Source organism: Leucopleurus acutus (genome assembly GCF_964270905.1).
Source record: "Leucopleurus acutus genome assembly, chromosome: 15".
Taxonomy (NCBI): Eukaryota; Metazoa; Chordata; class Mammalia; order Artiodactyla; family Delphinidae; genus Leucopleurus; species Leucopleurus acutus.
In genome coordinates, this window is record NC_139157.1 from 20,305,210 (window position 1) to 20,321,689 (window position 16,480).

At 37.3% G+C, this 16,480-nt stretch overlaps 1 protein-coding gene across 6 annotated transcripts in view; it reads right to left on the bottom strand.

Annotated features, from left to right (window-relative positions):
- The window catches only part of UTRN (utrophin), a gene marked incomplete at both ends in the record, with an annotated part of 495,417 nt that overhangs the window by 139,323 nt on the left and 339,614 nt on the right, over positions 1 to 16,480 (bottom strand). For all 6 annotated transcript variants that reach the window (XM_082855593.1, XM_082855592.1, XM_082855591.1 and 3 more), the window contains one exon: positions 12,434 to 12,606. In XM_082855593.1, coding sequence (XP_082711719.1) covers positions 12,434 to 12,606 — 173 coding nt within the window. The remainder of the gene's footprint in view (positions 1 to 12,433; positions 12,607 to 16,480) is intronic.

The following is a 16,480-nucleotide window of genomic DNA, read 5'->3' on the forward strand; positions in this document are numbered from 1 at the left end:
GAAAGATACACACCAGATGCAGTTACTACTGAGAACACCATAAACGCTTAATTTTTATATATTTTTGTACTAATTGAGTATATGCAAGAGGCTCGTATGATTTTTCCTTCCAAAAAAAGCTAATTTGAGGGGGGAAAATTACTAATGTCTTGATTTCTCTTGTATTCAAATAAATTACTGAAAGCAGAACATCACCAACATTTATCTCAAAAAGTTGAAAAACAATAAAGGATTACTTGGACAGAACACTATTTGGCTTATGGCTGACTGATGTCCAGTGACAAATGTTATGAATAGAAAACAACTGAGCAGAAATCACTGCAGTACTTTATACTCTGATTCAAAGATGAGGTCTTTGTTTCAATAATAATTTCTGTTTTTAGCACAGAAAAGTATCTTCAGGTTCTTAAGTTATGAACTTCATAATTAGGGAACTATGTTTAGGAAAAATATTTTTTAGGTGATGAAGCCTTCAATAAGAATAAAGCCTTTGAAAATAGAAAAGTAAATAAGAGACAAATTTGCTAGTTGCTCCTGCTAGATCCTTGGAGAAAGCCCTGCCTCAAGCCCACACCACATGAGTTGGATTTAAAAAGATAAGTAAGTCAAAAACAACTCGAGAGACTCAAGGAATCAGTGTTTCCTCAATCTTGCATCACCCCAGTGGACACACCATAAATGTGGACTTACATGCTTAAACTGCATGAAATGGAATTGTCTTGACTGTCCATAACCTTTCAGAATGAAAGGGGCAAGGCTGATGGAGACAGACATAAGCCTTGTTACACAACAGCTTCCAAAGACTAAAGATTTATGACAGCAAAAGATGACTCACTTGGGGCAACCCCAGGTACAAGAAATCTCTGTTGACCATGTTTCACATCCTCTCATACCACAACGTTCACCTTAACATTGGCTTATGATCCCCACTTCCACAAAATTGCTCCTTTACTGAGTGATATGAAACAAATCAACCAAGCACAGCAACTACTGCCCCTCAGACCTATCAGTAATTTCCTTTTTGGACATCTGACCTACTTGAATCTTTGTCTCAAAGCTAATAGCTCTGCTATAGTTCATTCAAACAAATATTTCCCCACTGATCACATTAGGTGGTATTCCCAGCAGTGGATATTCAACAATATCATAAGTCTTGTTTAAAAGTTCATAATGTTTCCCAGAAGAACAACTATGTATCTCTGATCTTTAGTTCATCTCTAATTCCTAAAACAATGACCATAGTCTATCAGCCAATATTCCTGGCTAAAAGAAAAAAATGGGAGTTCTGCATATCTCTAAAATACCATGTGGGCTTCCCTGGTGGCGCGGTGGTTGAGAGTCCGCCTGCCGATGCAGGGGTTACGGGTTCGTGCCCTGGTTCGGGAAGATCCCACATGCCGCAGAGTGGCTGGGCCCGTGAGCCATGGCCGCTGAGCCTGAGCGTCCGGAGCCTGTGCTCCGCAACAGGAGAGGCCACAACAGTGAGAGGCCCGCGTACCGCAAATAAAAAAAGTTAGGAGTACAGGGGCTTTCCTGGTGGCGCAGTGGTTGAGAGTCTGCCTGCCGATGCAGGCAACGCGGGTTCGTGCCCCGGTCCGGGAAGATCCCACGTGCCGCGGAGTGGCTGGGCCCATGAGCCTTGGCCGCTGAGCCTGCGCTCCGCAACGGGAGAAGCCACAACAGTGAGAGGCCCGCGTACCACAAGAAAATAAAAGAAAAAAAAAAAAAAAAAGGAGTACAGAAAAAAGTTTGAGGTATCATAATTATAATTTGAAATTCTATTTTATTCTCTTGCACTTACAGTCTTTTCTGTTCATTCTACAGGTGCTATGATTAACCTCACATTACAAATGCTTTAATGAGATCCTGATTCTGTTTGAGGGCCAGCTTTTCTGTGTTCATACTGATTAATTTTAGGCCAAATATGTCCCTGATAAACAATACTTTTACTTGGCAAAGAACAGAACTAAATAATTTCAAGTATATTAACTGAAAATTCTCTCTTCCAGTTACAAAGCATTTTGTCCTCAGTATATTTGACTGAGTTGGTGCAATTTCTTTCCAGTATTTTTAAATCCAAAAAATAAATACTGGACTTCCCAGGTGGCGCAGTGGTTAAGAATCCACCTGCCAATGCAGGGGACATGGGTTCGACCCCTGGTCTGGGAAGATCCCACATGCCGTGCAGCAACTAAGCCTGTGCACCACAACTACTGAGCCTGTGGTCTGGAGCCCGCGAGCACAACTACTGAGCCCGTGCGCCACAACTACTGAAGCCTGCACCCCTAGAGCCTGTGCTCTGCAACAAGAGAAGCCACCACAATGAAAAGCCTGCACATCGCAATGAAGAGTAGACCCCACTTGCCGCAACTAGAGAAAAGTACACACGCAGCAACAAAGACCCAATGCAGCCAATAAATAAATAAATAAAATATTTAAAAATAATGAATATTGATAAATAAATAACAGCTAGAAATCAGAAGTCTTTAGTCAATCAAGAAGTGCTTGAGTGTCTTTGTGTGCAAAACACTTATGCACACACCCTGACCTCTTATTTCAGATTATTTGATCCTGCATCTTCAATGTCTATAGTTTAACTCTTTAATCAATGACCAAACCAGACATTACATTCCTATGACATCTATTTACACACTCATTGTATTGAAGAACATGATAATGTCTTTTCCAATGCAGTTTACTTTTTGACTGCACAGAAATAATGAAATTGATCATTGAAATCTATGGCATTCAGCATTGAAGAACTATTTATAAAGATGAAGGCAATACTCTTTTCAGCGAGATACTAAAGGGACTTCGAAATAAAAAAGATAACATTGGTCTATGTGCTTCTCTATATCTTTCTTTTTCCATAGTAAAAAGCAAACTGATGTGACAGAATCTCTGCCGGGAAAATCTGTTCTGGTTATTCTCTGATAGATCATAAATATGTGTTTGGTGGATTACTACCATATGCCCAAATAAAAGCATGCTTCTGTAGTAGCCTTCAGTGTCCTAGTTTCAATTTAATTCTTTCATCTTTCAAGATGAAAGCCTTTTCTTGGGCACTGGGTTGAATGCTTTGCAAAAAGAAACCTTACATTTGTGTTTGGTATAGTTGTACTTTTTCAGTTTTACTTGAAACATTCTGAGGCTTATATTTCCCCAAGATTACAGTTAAGCAGTCATCAATCATGCTTTCAGAATCTTCACTTAAAACGTGTCTTTATCTAACACATATCTGTGGGCACTCACATTTTGGATAAGAGACTTTATTATCCTCTCATCTGCTTCAGTTCATTCTTTGGGTACCTGACATGTGCAAAGCAATAGATACTTTCATTGCATGTATTAGCAACTCAGGGTGATGTCTACTTCAGAAAATGCTTCACACAAGTTAATTCTTTTTAGATTGAGTCATCTATTTTACAACTCTCTAAACATTTTTAAATGACCAGTTATTTTTAAAACTATAATATGAAAACTTTTTGAACATAAACATCCATAAAAATGGCACCTCATCATTTAAATATTGTAGAAAAGCAACTAAGGAGAAAACTATGTATTAATATTAATATCTGTTTTAAATCACCAAAAGCCTCTACCTTTCATGTTTCTTCAAAGAAGTTTTTATCCCTTCTCCCAAAGTACAGATACAAAAAAAGAGAGCAAACAGTGTGAGTGAGTAAGAGGAGCACTTATTAAAATAAAATACAGTTTTTCAGTTTTTCAATAAAGTCAAACATCGATGGAGCACCCACTCTGGTATCAGGCACTACACTGGTTCAGAAACAGACGGCTCTAGGGTCAAGTTAGGAGGAAGACAAGTAAACCAAATATACTCTGAGATAGGAAACCTCACAACAACTCTCTGAGGCAACTACAGCTCAGAGAAGGAAGAACTTGCTCAGGAAGCCATGGTGAGAATCTGGAATCCACACTGAATTCTAATCTCTTTCCACTATGTTGCTCTCATCATGGACAGCACATAAGAGGGCAGATAGAAACTGCCAAGGTATATTTGTAGACAAGTAAAGATACATTTGAAAAGTGGTAGGTCTGCCAAAGAATTTGATGACTCAAATTAAGAGGAGTAAAGATATACTATCCCCTATTGTGTAAGGAAGAAATGCACAGAATTAAATACCCATGTTGGCCTTCTTACTACAAAGAAACTTTTATTTTATGGTAATACCCATAGGTTACAAATTGAGTTATAGTGAAAGAAAATACCTTCATTAGTGCAAGAATAACCAGTAACATTAAAAGGGGATTATTTCTGCTCCCAGAAAAGGAATTAAGACTGACTAGGAGAAAAAAGTAGAGTCCTCAGAATTCAGTCTGTTCTGAAAAGAACACCAAAGCTGTGCTTCCAATATTGTAGCCACCAGCAATATGTGCCTATTTCAATTTAAAGCTTCAGTTAACTAAAATAAGTAAAATAGGAAATTCAGTTCACCAGTTGCACTAGCCACATTTCAACTGCTCAACATGCCACATATGGCTAGTGGTTACTGTGCCGAACAGTGCAGATACAGAACATTTCCATCATTGTAGAAAGTTCTACCGAAAAGCACTGAGCCAGAGGAAAACAAGAAGGAAAGCTGCAGAATTTTCCTCTATGAGATCTGAGAAAAAAAATTTTAGAAGTTTTACAATATGGTTAGCAAAATCAACTACCTAAAGTTAAAAGTGGTGTCAATGACATTGTAACAGTGTGATAACGTTAGATGTAATGATGATGTTAAAGGTTAATCTCCTCTAAGGGCCTCTAAAAAGGTGCTCTGAATCTTTCAGAGGCTCATAAAAGAAAGGGAAGCTAGAATTTTATCTTTGAACCCTGTTTTCATTAGATTTGAGAATTTCACTGGCCTTTGAAACCGTAAGTTAATAAGGATCCATATTAAACATTAACATATTAAACATTAAGCTGATAAGTAGATATTTAATTAACATAATCCTAAATTATACAAATTTAACATATAAGTTTAAGCCATGGCCTTCACATTACTGAATTTATTAGTAATTTCCAATTCACATTTTTCCAGGGAGTAAAAAACATTGTTAAAAGTTCCTAAGAGCCTATCTTCTAGCTCAGGTTTCAAATCACTATCTTTGCTTATATCGATCTAAGTGGAATACAGACTTGTATGTATTGTTTTTTGATTGCAAAAGAATAGTTGGTAAATTAGATTTCCGTATTTTAAAAGTGTGATCAAAGTTATCCAAAAAGGGACTTCCCTGGTGGTCCAGCAGTAAAGAATCGGCCTTCCAATGCAGGGGACACAGGTTCGATCCCTGGTCAGGGAACTGGGATCCCACATGCCGCGGGGCAACTAAGCCCGTGCACCACAGCTACTGAGCTCACGCACCTTAACGAGACAGCCTGTGTGCTCTGGAACCCTTGCGCCACAACTACAGAGCCTGCACGCCACAACTAGAGAGGAGCCCACGTGCCACAGCGAAAGATCCCACAAGCCGCAACGAAAATCCTGCGTGCTGCAGCTAAGACCCAACACACCCCAAAATATAGATAAATAAAAAATAAAAAAGGTAACCGAAAAGACTGGAAAATAGTACTTAAGATATTAACCCCAGGCTCTGAGTCACGTGTAATTCCGTAGTTCCAATGATCACGCCGTGGTCAATGGAGGTAACGTCAAGCATTTCACGTAGACACAGTGAATGTTCAATAAATATTAGCTGTTATTATGATCTTTGACAGATAGTCTCTTTTCTAAAAATGATGATAAATTGCAGCAAATATTCCCGGCCATGACCATACTGATTTTAGCACAATGAAAGCACAATTTGAAATACAGAATGCACAGAAGGGACATCTATCTGATGGCCTTATTCTCAGAAAAGAATGAAGCAAGGCTGCACGCAGAGAGGGAGATTTTGAGAGGTTTTGGGAGCCAATGAGGAATCGAAATCTTTAAAAATTAGGGATAGTGGTGATTATGATAGAAAATCATTCAGAATTGCAATAGCAATTCTAAGTAGAAACTGTCAAGTCTCAGTTGAAGAAATGTTATCATTTTTCACTTTCCAGTGCTACACTAGGAAGCCCAGAATTTAGATCAGGGGATAGGGAGGGTATGATTATCAGAGCATCAGCGATTGGAAAAGCAGACAGGAATTTCAAGGGGGAGAGGAATTTCAAGGTCCTGACATTACTGAAATGGTTTATAATGAAATCCAAGCTGGGTAGATGGGGTTGATGAAGTCTGAAAAGTGGAAGGGTTTAAGCAACTAAAGATAAGGAGAAAGGTGTGTAGGTTCAGGAAGATGAAGGAAAAATAAAAAGAAAGCTAGGAATTCCTCAGTTGAAAATATTAGAGAATGTGCATTTTTAAACAATCTAGTTAGAATATTGTAGACAAATTATATATACAGAGTTATATAACTGCAAATATATATATATATTTATATATATATATATAAAAATATATATATAACTGCAAAGTTAGGGGATAGTATATAGGTGGTCCTGGTACATATGAAGCTAATGAAAGAAGGTCCTCTTCATAAAATACATAACTTTAATGTGAAGGAGAGTTGTTTTACTGATGATGTTCTAAACAATCCTGATTTGCTACAACAGAGGGCTCTTCTCCAACTAACATGGCAAAATCAATGGCACTCAGATGTGCATGGCCAGGTGGGATGTAAAAAAATAAAAGGTGTGCTCTGAAAACAATCTGCCCCTGGTCTCCTGAGATTGCTCATCCCAGGGATGCCAAGATAACATGGGATGTCAACTAAGTCCTAGGCCTGGGCAGATCTATCGGGCTTAGAAACAAAATAGGGATAAAAGCATTTAGAGATAAAGTAAGAAGAAACTGAGAAGTCAAAATATACAGAGTTATCAGTAGAGATGTCGACACCAAGGATGATAAGTGAGGAAAAGATGCAGAGTAAAAAGGAAGTCAGAAGCTCAAATCAATGAGTAAAGTAGAAGAGTGTCCTATACATCAGGAGGAAGCAGGGATAAGATGATGAGAGGGTAAAATAATAGATGCATCCACTTCTAACGACAAGATGTTGAGAGATGGAGAAGCAATGCTTAAGAAATAGCAGTGAGGCTGCCAACTTTCCCTCTTATCCCTGTGCGCAGGGCTGCTGTTCAGCGTGTCTGCTGGCGCCATACTGGGAGTTTATGGCTAGCGTTCTACTTGGTGTCCATAGTAGGTGTTAAATATTCAGAATGTTCCTGTTGACTGCCAGGTGAGGAAAATGGGAAAACTGAACTCTATTAAAGAGTGTTTCAAGTAAAGCAGGCAATTAAGGGGACAGTCAACTTTCAATTATAGAGAAGAGTGATGGGAGAGTTTAAACAAATATTAAAGACATAGGAGAATTTGTTCACAATAGAAGCCAGTGCAAGTGTAGACTATACTTTAAAGGAATGAGAGGAAAGAACAGAGGAACAGGAATTCATAGTGCACTCAGCAAGCAACATTTTCAGTAAGGACTGAAGGAGGCAGCTGGCTGTGGGGGAAGTTACTTCACGTTTTGTTAATGAGAACACCTCCACATCCCAGCTCCTTGGGAAGGGGTTTTCTCACTAAGTACATTCCTGGCCTCTTCTCCACCCTTTCACTCTCTCTGTCCCTGTAGAGGTAGAGTGAGGAATCTGATTTGTAGATTTGGGGAATAACTTGATCTACTTAGCTCAGCTCACTCTTGCCTTTTGAGAACAAGTCTGCAGAGACTGAGTTCTTTTCTACTCTTCCATGCAGGGTTTCCCACATGGGAGGCCACATTGTCCAGTGACTGCTGGGAATTCTGCCTACTTCTGGAGTCCGGTTAACAGCCCCATTTAGCTCTTACTCTAAGCACCTCCTCCAGCCTAGCCTCTGTCAGTAATTAACATGACACTGTTGTTCTCACTTGTCCTTACTTTTGTTTCCTATTTCTTCTGAATCCAGCCAAGAAAGAGGGATGCTACTTGTTGGGGACCTTCTCAGAAATTCCCAATATTAGTGACTAAGAAACAAGACGGGGTAGGGAGAATTTCTATGTCTTCTGAACTAATTAGTTCCAAACATAATGGTAATCAATGAGAGTAATAATAATAGTTAACAATTATTTAGTGCTTACCATGTGCCACTGTTTTAGGTACTTTATAAAGGCTAATTAAATCAACTATTCATGATGACTCTATGAGGAAGTTACTCCTATTATCCCTATTTTGCACAGGAGGAAATACATATTGGCCAAGTAACCTCCCCGCAGTGTCACAGCTGCCAAGGAACAAAACTAGTGTTTAAACTTACTAGGCAGTCTAGCTCCAGAGTATTAAATGCATCCTGTACCACTTCTCTCTGAGGTGTGCTTACTATATGAGGGCCCATTACTAAGAATAATAAACCGTTTTATCATTTTTTTAATTGCGATATGATTGACATATAACATCAGTGTCAGGTGTACAACATAGTGATTCAGTATTTTTATTGATTACACTCCATACAGTTATTATAAAATACTGACTATATTCCCTGTTCTGTACATTGCATCCTTGAAACTTATTTGTTTTATACCTTAATTCCCTTCACTTATGTTGCCCCTCCCCCACTCCCCTCTGGTAACCGCTAGTTTGTTCTCTGTATCTGTGAGTCTGTTTCTGTTTTGTTATATTTGTTCAATTGTTTAATTTTCTAGATTCCACATGTAAGTGAAAACATACAGTATTTGTCTTTGTCTTACTTATTTCAGTAAGTATAATACCCTCCAGGTCCATCCATGCTGTCACAAATGGTAAAATGTCATTCTTTTTTTTATGGCTAATATGTGTATATATATATATACACACACACACATATATACAAACACATATATATACATATATATGCATATATATATTCCATTGTATGTGTGTATATATATATATATATATATATAAAAAATCTTCTTTATGCATTCAACTGTTGATGAGCAGTTGCAAACTGTTTCCATGTCATGGCTATTGTAAATAATGGTGCTATGAACAATGGGGTGCATATATCTTTTCAAAGCAGTGTTTTCATTTTCTTTGTCTCAATACCCAAAGCGACTGTAATCAAAATAGTATGGTACTGGCACAGAAACAGAAGCACAGATCAATGGAACAGAATAGGCAGCCCAGAAATAAGCCCATGCACATATGGTCAATTAAATCTACAACAAAAGAGGGAAGACTACACAATGGGGAAAAGACAGTCTCTTCAATAAGTAGTGTTGGGAAAACTGGACAGCTACAAGTGAAAAAATGAAACTAGACCATTTTCTCACACCATATACAAAAATAAACTCAAAATGGATTAAAGACTTAACTGTAAGACCTGAAAACATAAAACTCCTAGAAGAAAACATCTATGCGGTACACTCTTTGTTGGTCTTAGCAATATATATATATATATATTTTTTGCATTTGTCTCCTTAGGCAAAGGCAACAAAAGCAAAAATAAAGGAATGGGATCTAATCAAACTAAAAAATTTTTGCACAGAGAAGGAAACCATCAACAAAATGGAAAGGTAATCTACCGAATGGGAAAAGATATTTGCCTATGATATGTCCCATAAGGGGTTAATACCCCAAATATATAAAGAACTCACACAACTCAATACAAAAACAATCTGATTTAAAAATGGGCAGAGAACCTGATAGGCATTTTTCGAAAGAAGACATACAGATGTCCAACAGACACATGAAAATATGTTCAACGTAGAGGAAAATCATCAGGAAAATGCAAATCAAATCCACAATGAGATATCACCTCACAACTTTCAGAATAGCTATGGTCAAAAAGACAAGAAATAACAAGTGTTGGTGAGGACATGGAGAAAAGGGAACCCTTGTGCACTCTTGGTGGGAATGTAAAATGGTGCAGCGACTATGGAAAACAGTTTAACGGTACTTCAAAAAATTAAAAATAGAACTATCATACGATCCAGCAATTCCACTCTTGGGTATTTCTCTGAAAGGGTCTCTTCACAGCTCTCCTTGTCTTTAGAACTTTTCTCATCTAATAATGCACTCTCCATAATTGTGTGGGAGGGATATTTCCAAAGCTTAAGTCTAATCATGCCACCTAAAAATTTTCAAATTCCATTACCAGTGGAATGGAGCATGGTACACACAGGTGTTCCATGATTTGTGTCTTACCTCCCTCCTCACCTTTTTCTCTAGTCACAGTCTTTCCCCTCTACATCATCAGCAAATTCTATTCTCAGTCAGACTGAACTTCTTAACTGCTCCATGAAAACACAGTGTTATTTCTGGCCTCCTGCTTAGATATCTTTCTCCAATCCTCATCCAGTCCATCTGGGGAAAACTATACACCTTTCAAGGCTCAGCTTAGTTATCATCTCTTTCATGAAGCCTTTGATGATCATCTGAAGTGAAAGTTACCACTTCCTCCTTTGGACCCATCTTAGCCTGAAGAGAACTGTGAACCCCTTGGGGGTAGGGGCCATATCTTATTTATGATTCACAATGCCTTAAACCTAGAAGTAAGTTCTTATTAAATGCTTGAATCTCCAGAAATGAGTAATGAGGCTAAAAATTATTTTAATTTATTATCACATTACTAACACATTTTGCTGGAATGTATGATTTGTCTTGATCCAGAAGCCCACTGGCAAAAGCTTATTCCCCCATCTTCTAAAAATAACATTATTTATTAGATAATATTCCAACTATAGCTTATGAGTTCTTTCTTTCCAGGTTAGAAAAAAAAAAATGTGACTTGACAGGCTTAGGCAATAAAGGCCAGGAAAGGTCAAAGATTTTTTTTGTCTTCATTAAATTCTCCTTCCTGAGGAACTCATCCTCCAAACTCTCAAAATTCCAGCACCATCTACACAGTCTTCACCAGGGCCAGGCCTGTGGCTTTTAGCTTGTTACACTAGTTGGGTTTGTTAGAACCTCAGTGAATGTTTTCTACTATGTTAACACTTTAAATCTTTTTATCTATTTATATTTATGGGGAACAGAAAGGTGAAACCCAATGGGGTCTGGCCAGTTGAAAATTCAATTTTAAGCAATCACAAGTATATTCTCTCACTATACAATACTCCCTAATTTTCCTCTCTAACTAAAAAAGAGGAGTTGGTTGATAATGTCCAACAGGATCTTTACACAGAGGTTTCCATAGTCATGCTACATTACCCCCTTCTTTAAGTGTAAAAAGAAGTGCAAATATCCCTTTATGAGCCCCAGAAGAATAAAAGCCTTTCAGGATTTCTCTTCAGAAGGAAAATTTTTTTAAAATTCATTCACAGTAAATAATCCGCAAAAGATTTCTGCTCTCCATGAAGTAGTCTATAAAATGCAGAAACCAGTTGAAGCAGATCCACTGAACCCCTTTATGTAAGATAAAATAAACTAGATGCTACATTAGACAGAAATTACATAGACTAAGGAACTATCAGATTACCCCATTCAATCTTCACAGCAATCGTGTGGGTTAAATATTTATATTTTGATTTTGTAAATGAGAAAACCAAGGCTCAGAGAGACTAAGTGACTTGCCCAAGTCAAATTCAAGTCAAATTCAAGACCATTTGGTTTAAGGCTGTACATTTTTCAATACATCATACTGTTTCTGAACTTTAAGATTTAAGAAACTGACCTAGGTGCAAGATCCAAGTCTTTCTACCAACATTCATGTTCTTAGTCAGTTTCCACTAAACTCATATCCATTACGTATTATCCACCATCTAGTAAACATAATTCTAAAATGTTCTTAACTCCCAGTAATAATATTAATAGCTGTCACAGTAGGTCTTTTTTCAATGTCCTTTCTTAGTCAAATTCTGGTCCTCAAATTCATCCTTATTTACTTTTTACTTTCTCCAAATGGAGACATGAGTCATCAGTTATCCATTTTAGTGTCTATAAGTGATATCTAATTTCTAAAAGTACATCTTCAGATTGGACATACAAATTGCTTGACGAAGCAAAACACGTTCATTGCCAAGAGTCAGAAAGATCTAGATTCAAATCCTCGTGTGGCACTTGTTAGCTCAATATCTTGTCAAGTTCTTTATATTCATTAAGCCTCTGTCACCTCATGTAAGAAAGGATTTTACTATTCACCTCACTAGGATTTTCTGAATACTAAATAAAGAAATGTTTGTAAAGATCCTAACACAATACTTAGTTAAGGTAAACACTCGACAACTAGCAGGTATTGGTAAAATCATTAGTATTATTAGGTTTAAAATATGATATGCAAATTTGTGACTAGTCAGGAACAGTTGACAGAGGGCACTGCACATAAATGGAGCTAAAACTGTAACTTTAAAAAAAAGTATCTTTGCATTTAAATCTTAAACTATTTCTGAAGAAGTAGCATGCTGGTAAGGCTTCCTGTTCTCTTCCTGATATACAAAAATCATGAAAATCCTCCTCCCCCATTATTTTTATTTTGATACTGACAATGCTGACCTGATACTGGCAGATTTTGCTTTTAAGTCGTTCCATCTTTGGTTCATATCATCCAGTCGATGCTGAAGCATAGTAGCCTCTTCAGAATTTCCCAAAGCTTTTACCATCTTCTGCCTGTTTCCATCAAGGCTTTTAAATATGTCACTGTGGGCATCAATTTCTGCCTGGATGTCCTGAACAGAAAAAGGCAAAGAGATAATGCAAATATTAGGTATTAGTGTCAACATTACTTGGGATTGCTATACAAACTTTACTTTTTTCATAGCCCACAAATGAGTTTTTTAAAAGCAAAATAGTTAATTTTAGCTTAAATGAGAACAAATTTAAGTGTTTTCACAATTTCTACATTGAAAATAATAGTTTTTAAATCTTTAATAAGACACTGATTTCCCCCATTCTTAAAAACAGAAGGTATCAATATTATAATCTAAATTTCATGTATCAGCTAGTTAGATGTTCAAATTCAATGAGAAATTTTTGAAATTTTGTACGACTGTGGCTGCCAGATCACTCAACTTTGCTTAATACCCAAATAAATCCTTTCTCCTCTTTCCACATAGGCAAAACTTCCCTCAAAATATGAAGTTTTACAGAGGTCACTAAGATAGTACATAATTAAACTTCCTTTTTACATTTAGACAAACTTACTAATAGTTCGGCCTTTTAATCTAATAAAATTTATTTCTAAAATTTAAAAAAGCATTCTCATAAAAATGTTTATCCTCATTAACAAATAAAAAACAATGACAAAATAATATTTCTCCTGTTGAAAAGGAAAATATTTTGTTCACTTCTATAAAGTAAATTTGAGGGCTTCCCTGGCGGCACAGTGGTTGAGAGTCCGCCTGTCGATACAGGGCACATGGGTTCGTGCCCCACTCTAGGAAGATCCCACATGCCGCGGAGCGGCTGGGCCCGTGAGCCACGGCCGCTGAGCCTGCGCGTCCGGAGCCTGTGCTCCGCAACGGGAGAGGCCACAACAGTGAGAGGCCTGCGTACCGCCAAAAAAAAAAAAAAAAAAAAGAAAAGTAAATTTGAGTGTAGTTTAAGTAAAATAAGAATTAATATAAATTAATAATAAAAATTGGTTCAGACTTTGAGGAAGCATTTTGGCAATTTGTATCAAAAGCCTTAAAACTGTTGAAATTACCTATCCCACGAAGATTTATGTATAAACACATTTATCACATTGATTGTTTTTAAAATAAAAAAGTAAAAACTTTTCATAATATACATTAATGCTAGTTTATTATTAGGTTTTAAAATGGAGGATAAAAAACTATATATTGTGATGTTAATTTAATTTTTAAAGTAGGTGTTTAAATTAGCCTATGTATTTGTAAATCATTGCACACACATATATTAGAAGACTATAAGAAATAAATCAAAATAGTGCAATCTCCGTATAAGAGGATTAAAGGTGATTTTAGTTTTCTTCTTTACACTTCTCTGAGTTTCCAAGTTTCTATAAAAAACAGGGTCTCTTTTCGTAATTAAACAAATACAACAAATTTAAACTTTAAAATACAGAGGGTCTTATCAATTGTTTAGTTCTCTCCTGTTATAAGGTTGTCAACACAACTTTCTATATTAATTTGGCAATCACCTTTTCTTCATGAATAAATGGGATGTGTAGCTAACTCTAGTGTGACAGCCACTACCATCCAACAACTGAGTATGAACTTACAGAAAAGCAGACACCAGAAGGGGCCATGAAGGTGTCGGGTGAGTCTCCACGGCATTAATTGGTAAGGAATATTAAGGCAACATATTGCAGAAATAAAAATTATATTTCTGGTAATGAATCAGAATTAGTAAAAGAAGAGCAAACCCAAACACTATAATTTTGTTACACTTCTCATCTTCAATTTTCCTTTATAATCATCATTCTTCTTTAGTTTCTCCAACTCTAAATGGGCATGGTAAAAATTTAAACAGAAATTCTTCGAATACTCAGAATGCTATTATTAATTTAGAACTTACTCCTGATAAGCAATCCATGTATTCCATTAAGAACCAAGGCTTAGTGGCCAGCGTTGAAGTGACTGTTCTTCAAGTATCTACAGACCTACACAACCACGACACATGGAAAAGCCTTGTACAACTCACTACTCCAATCAGCACGGTAAAAAGGTATCACACGAGGTTATGGGGCAGAACTGCTGTATTATCATTTCTGGGAAGATTTGTGACATCTAAGATGACATTAATAGGGTCATATTTGAGAGATGGGGAGGTGAACACAAAGTTTGATGGACGGCTTCTGCAAAATTTATGCTCTAAATTTGCAAGCCCATTGGTCTCTAGGTTATCTAACAACAAAGCCAAATCAGGTCTCCCTGCAAAGTGTAATCTGAGTACACCCAGAATTAGGGTTAACCACTGAACAAAAACTCAACATTGTTGACTCTTCTGCACTTTACTAGCACCTCCATCTCAGAGAGTACACAGCAGACACTGATGGGGAAGCAGGGAAACACAGCCAGATACCAATTCAAGGTTCTCAGGCTGGGGAACAGTAGGCATGTAAATGGCAATCTGGTTATAAATTGAACTTGCGAGGTTTCAAATAGAAATTCTCAGTAAAAAAGAAAAAGAAAAGGAAACTTTTGTTGAAAGATTCTTTGATGACATCTCCTGAACAACACAGTCCTATTCTTTAGAATAGAACTGTTTTATTTCTGTGTCCTGAGATGCATTTTAAGACCTCCAAAGACATATATCAAAAGCCCAGTTTTAAACTTCGGCTGTAAAGATGTATGATAGCCATCTTTCTCAAAAAGCTCAGTGACAGAGTAAATAAGCAAGGCCTCCCTTTGCTCTGTATTGTCAAGGAGAATCTGGTCTCTAATTTCCTGTGCAGGTTCCTAAACATCATTACCAGTGGACCACACCTAAAATCACAAGGCAACTTCAAACCACAACTTCCTGTAGCAGCCTGACGTATTTGCTTCTTTTCATATTCAAGAGACACAGAAAGACAGATGCACATCAAGATTCATAAATAGTTTCCTCAGTTTCACAGAAGCATTCCACAGCATGAAGAAATTTGGATACCAAAAGCACGAAGCACATTTGCCTCTTCACTTCAGATCAGGTGATGCCTGTTCCAATCCGGCCACAATGACAGATGGAGTAAAACAGAACTGTATCACTGGCCCAGTCAATGATCGTAAGTACTTCCATAACATTTTGGTTAAGAGCACCACCAGGGATCATATATTCATGTTGCAACATAAGTTTCAATGTGTGGAAAACCCTTCCACACAGGAGCCTCATCAAAAATTAGGAAGAAAATCAACAACCAGAAAACGATCAAAGAAAAGGAAATCAGGGCTTCCCTGGTGGCGCAGTGGTTGAGAGTCCACCTGCCGATGCAGGGGACGCGGGTTCATGTCCCAGTCCGGGAAGATCCCACATGCCGCGGAGCGGCTGGGCCTGTGGGCCATGGCTGCTGAGCCTGTGCATCCAGAGCCTGTGCTCCGCAACGGGAGAGGCCACAACAGTGAGAGGCCCACATAACGCAAAAAAAAAAAAAAAAAAGAAAAGGAAATCAGCATACATTGTTCTTTTAATTTAACATTTGGTGGCATATTTATTTGGCCAAATATATCAAGAGCTCCTAAAGACAGAAAATCATCTTAATATTTCTTCTGTATCCTTCAGAGTCTCTGTTACATAGAGTAAGTCTAATGAAAAATAGATGTATACGGATAGACAGATACATAGATAGATAGATGGATGCAAAATTGCATAAATGAGTGTATGAATAAGTTCATCTTGACAGACTGGCATATTAGCCACTGTAATGCCAAGAGAAATCAGACAAATAATTAGAAGGAAATGTAGTAATCATTTTGTTTAATCTCTTCGTTCAAAAAATTTAACAGGGAGAAATTATTATTTAGAAGCCTGCACTGCAAAGCCTTGCCTAAGCTCTTTGCTGGAAATTTAGAATTACCCGCAGTTAATGAATCATGCTCCTTCATAGATCCCTGTGGAATGACGCACTGGTTTTAAAATCAAGATGCCAGCATGGAAGTCTGT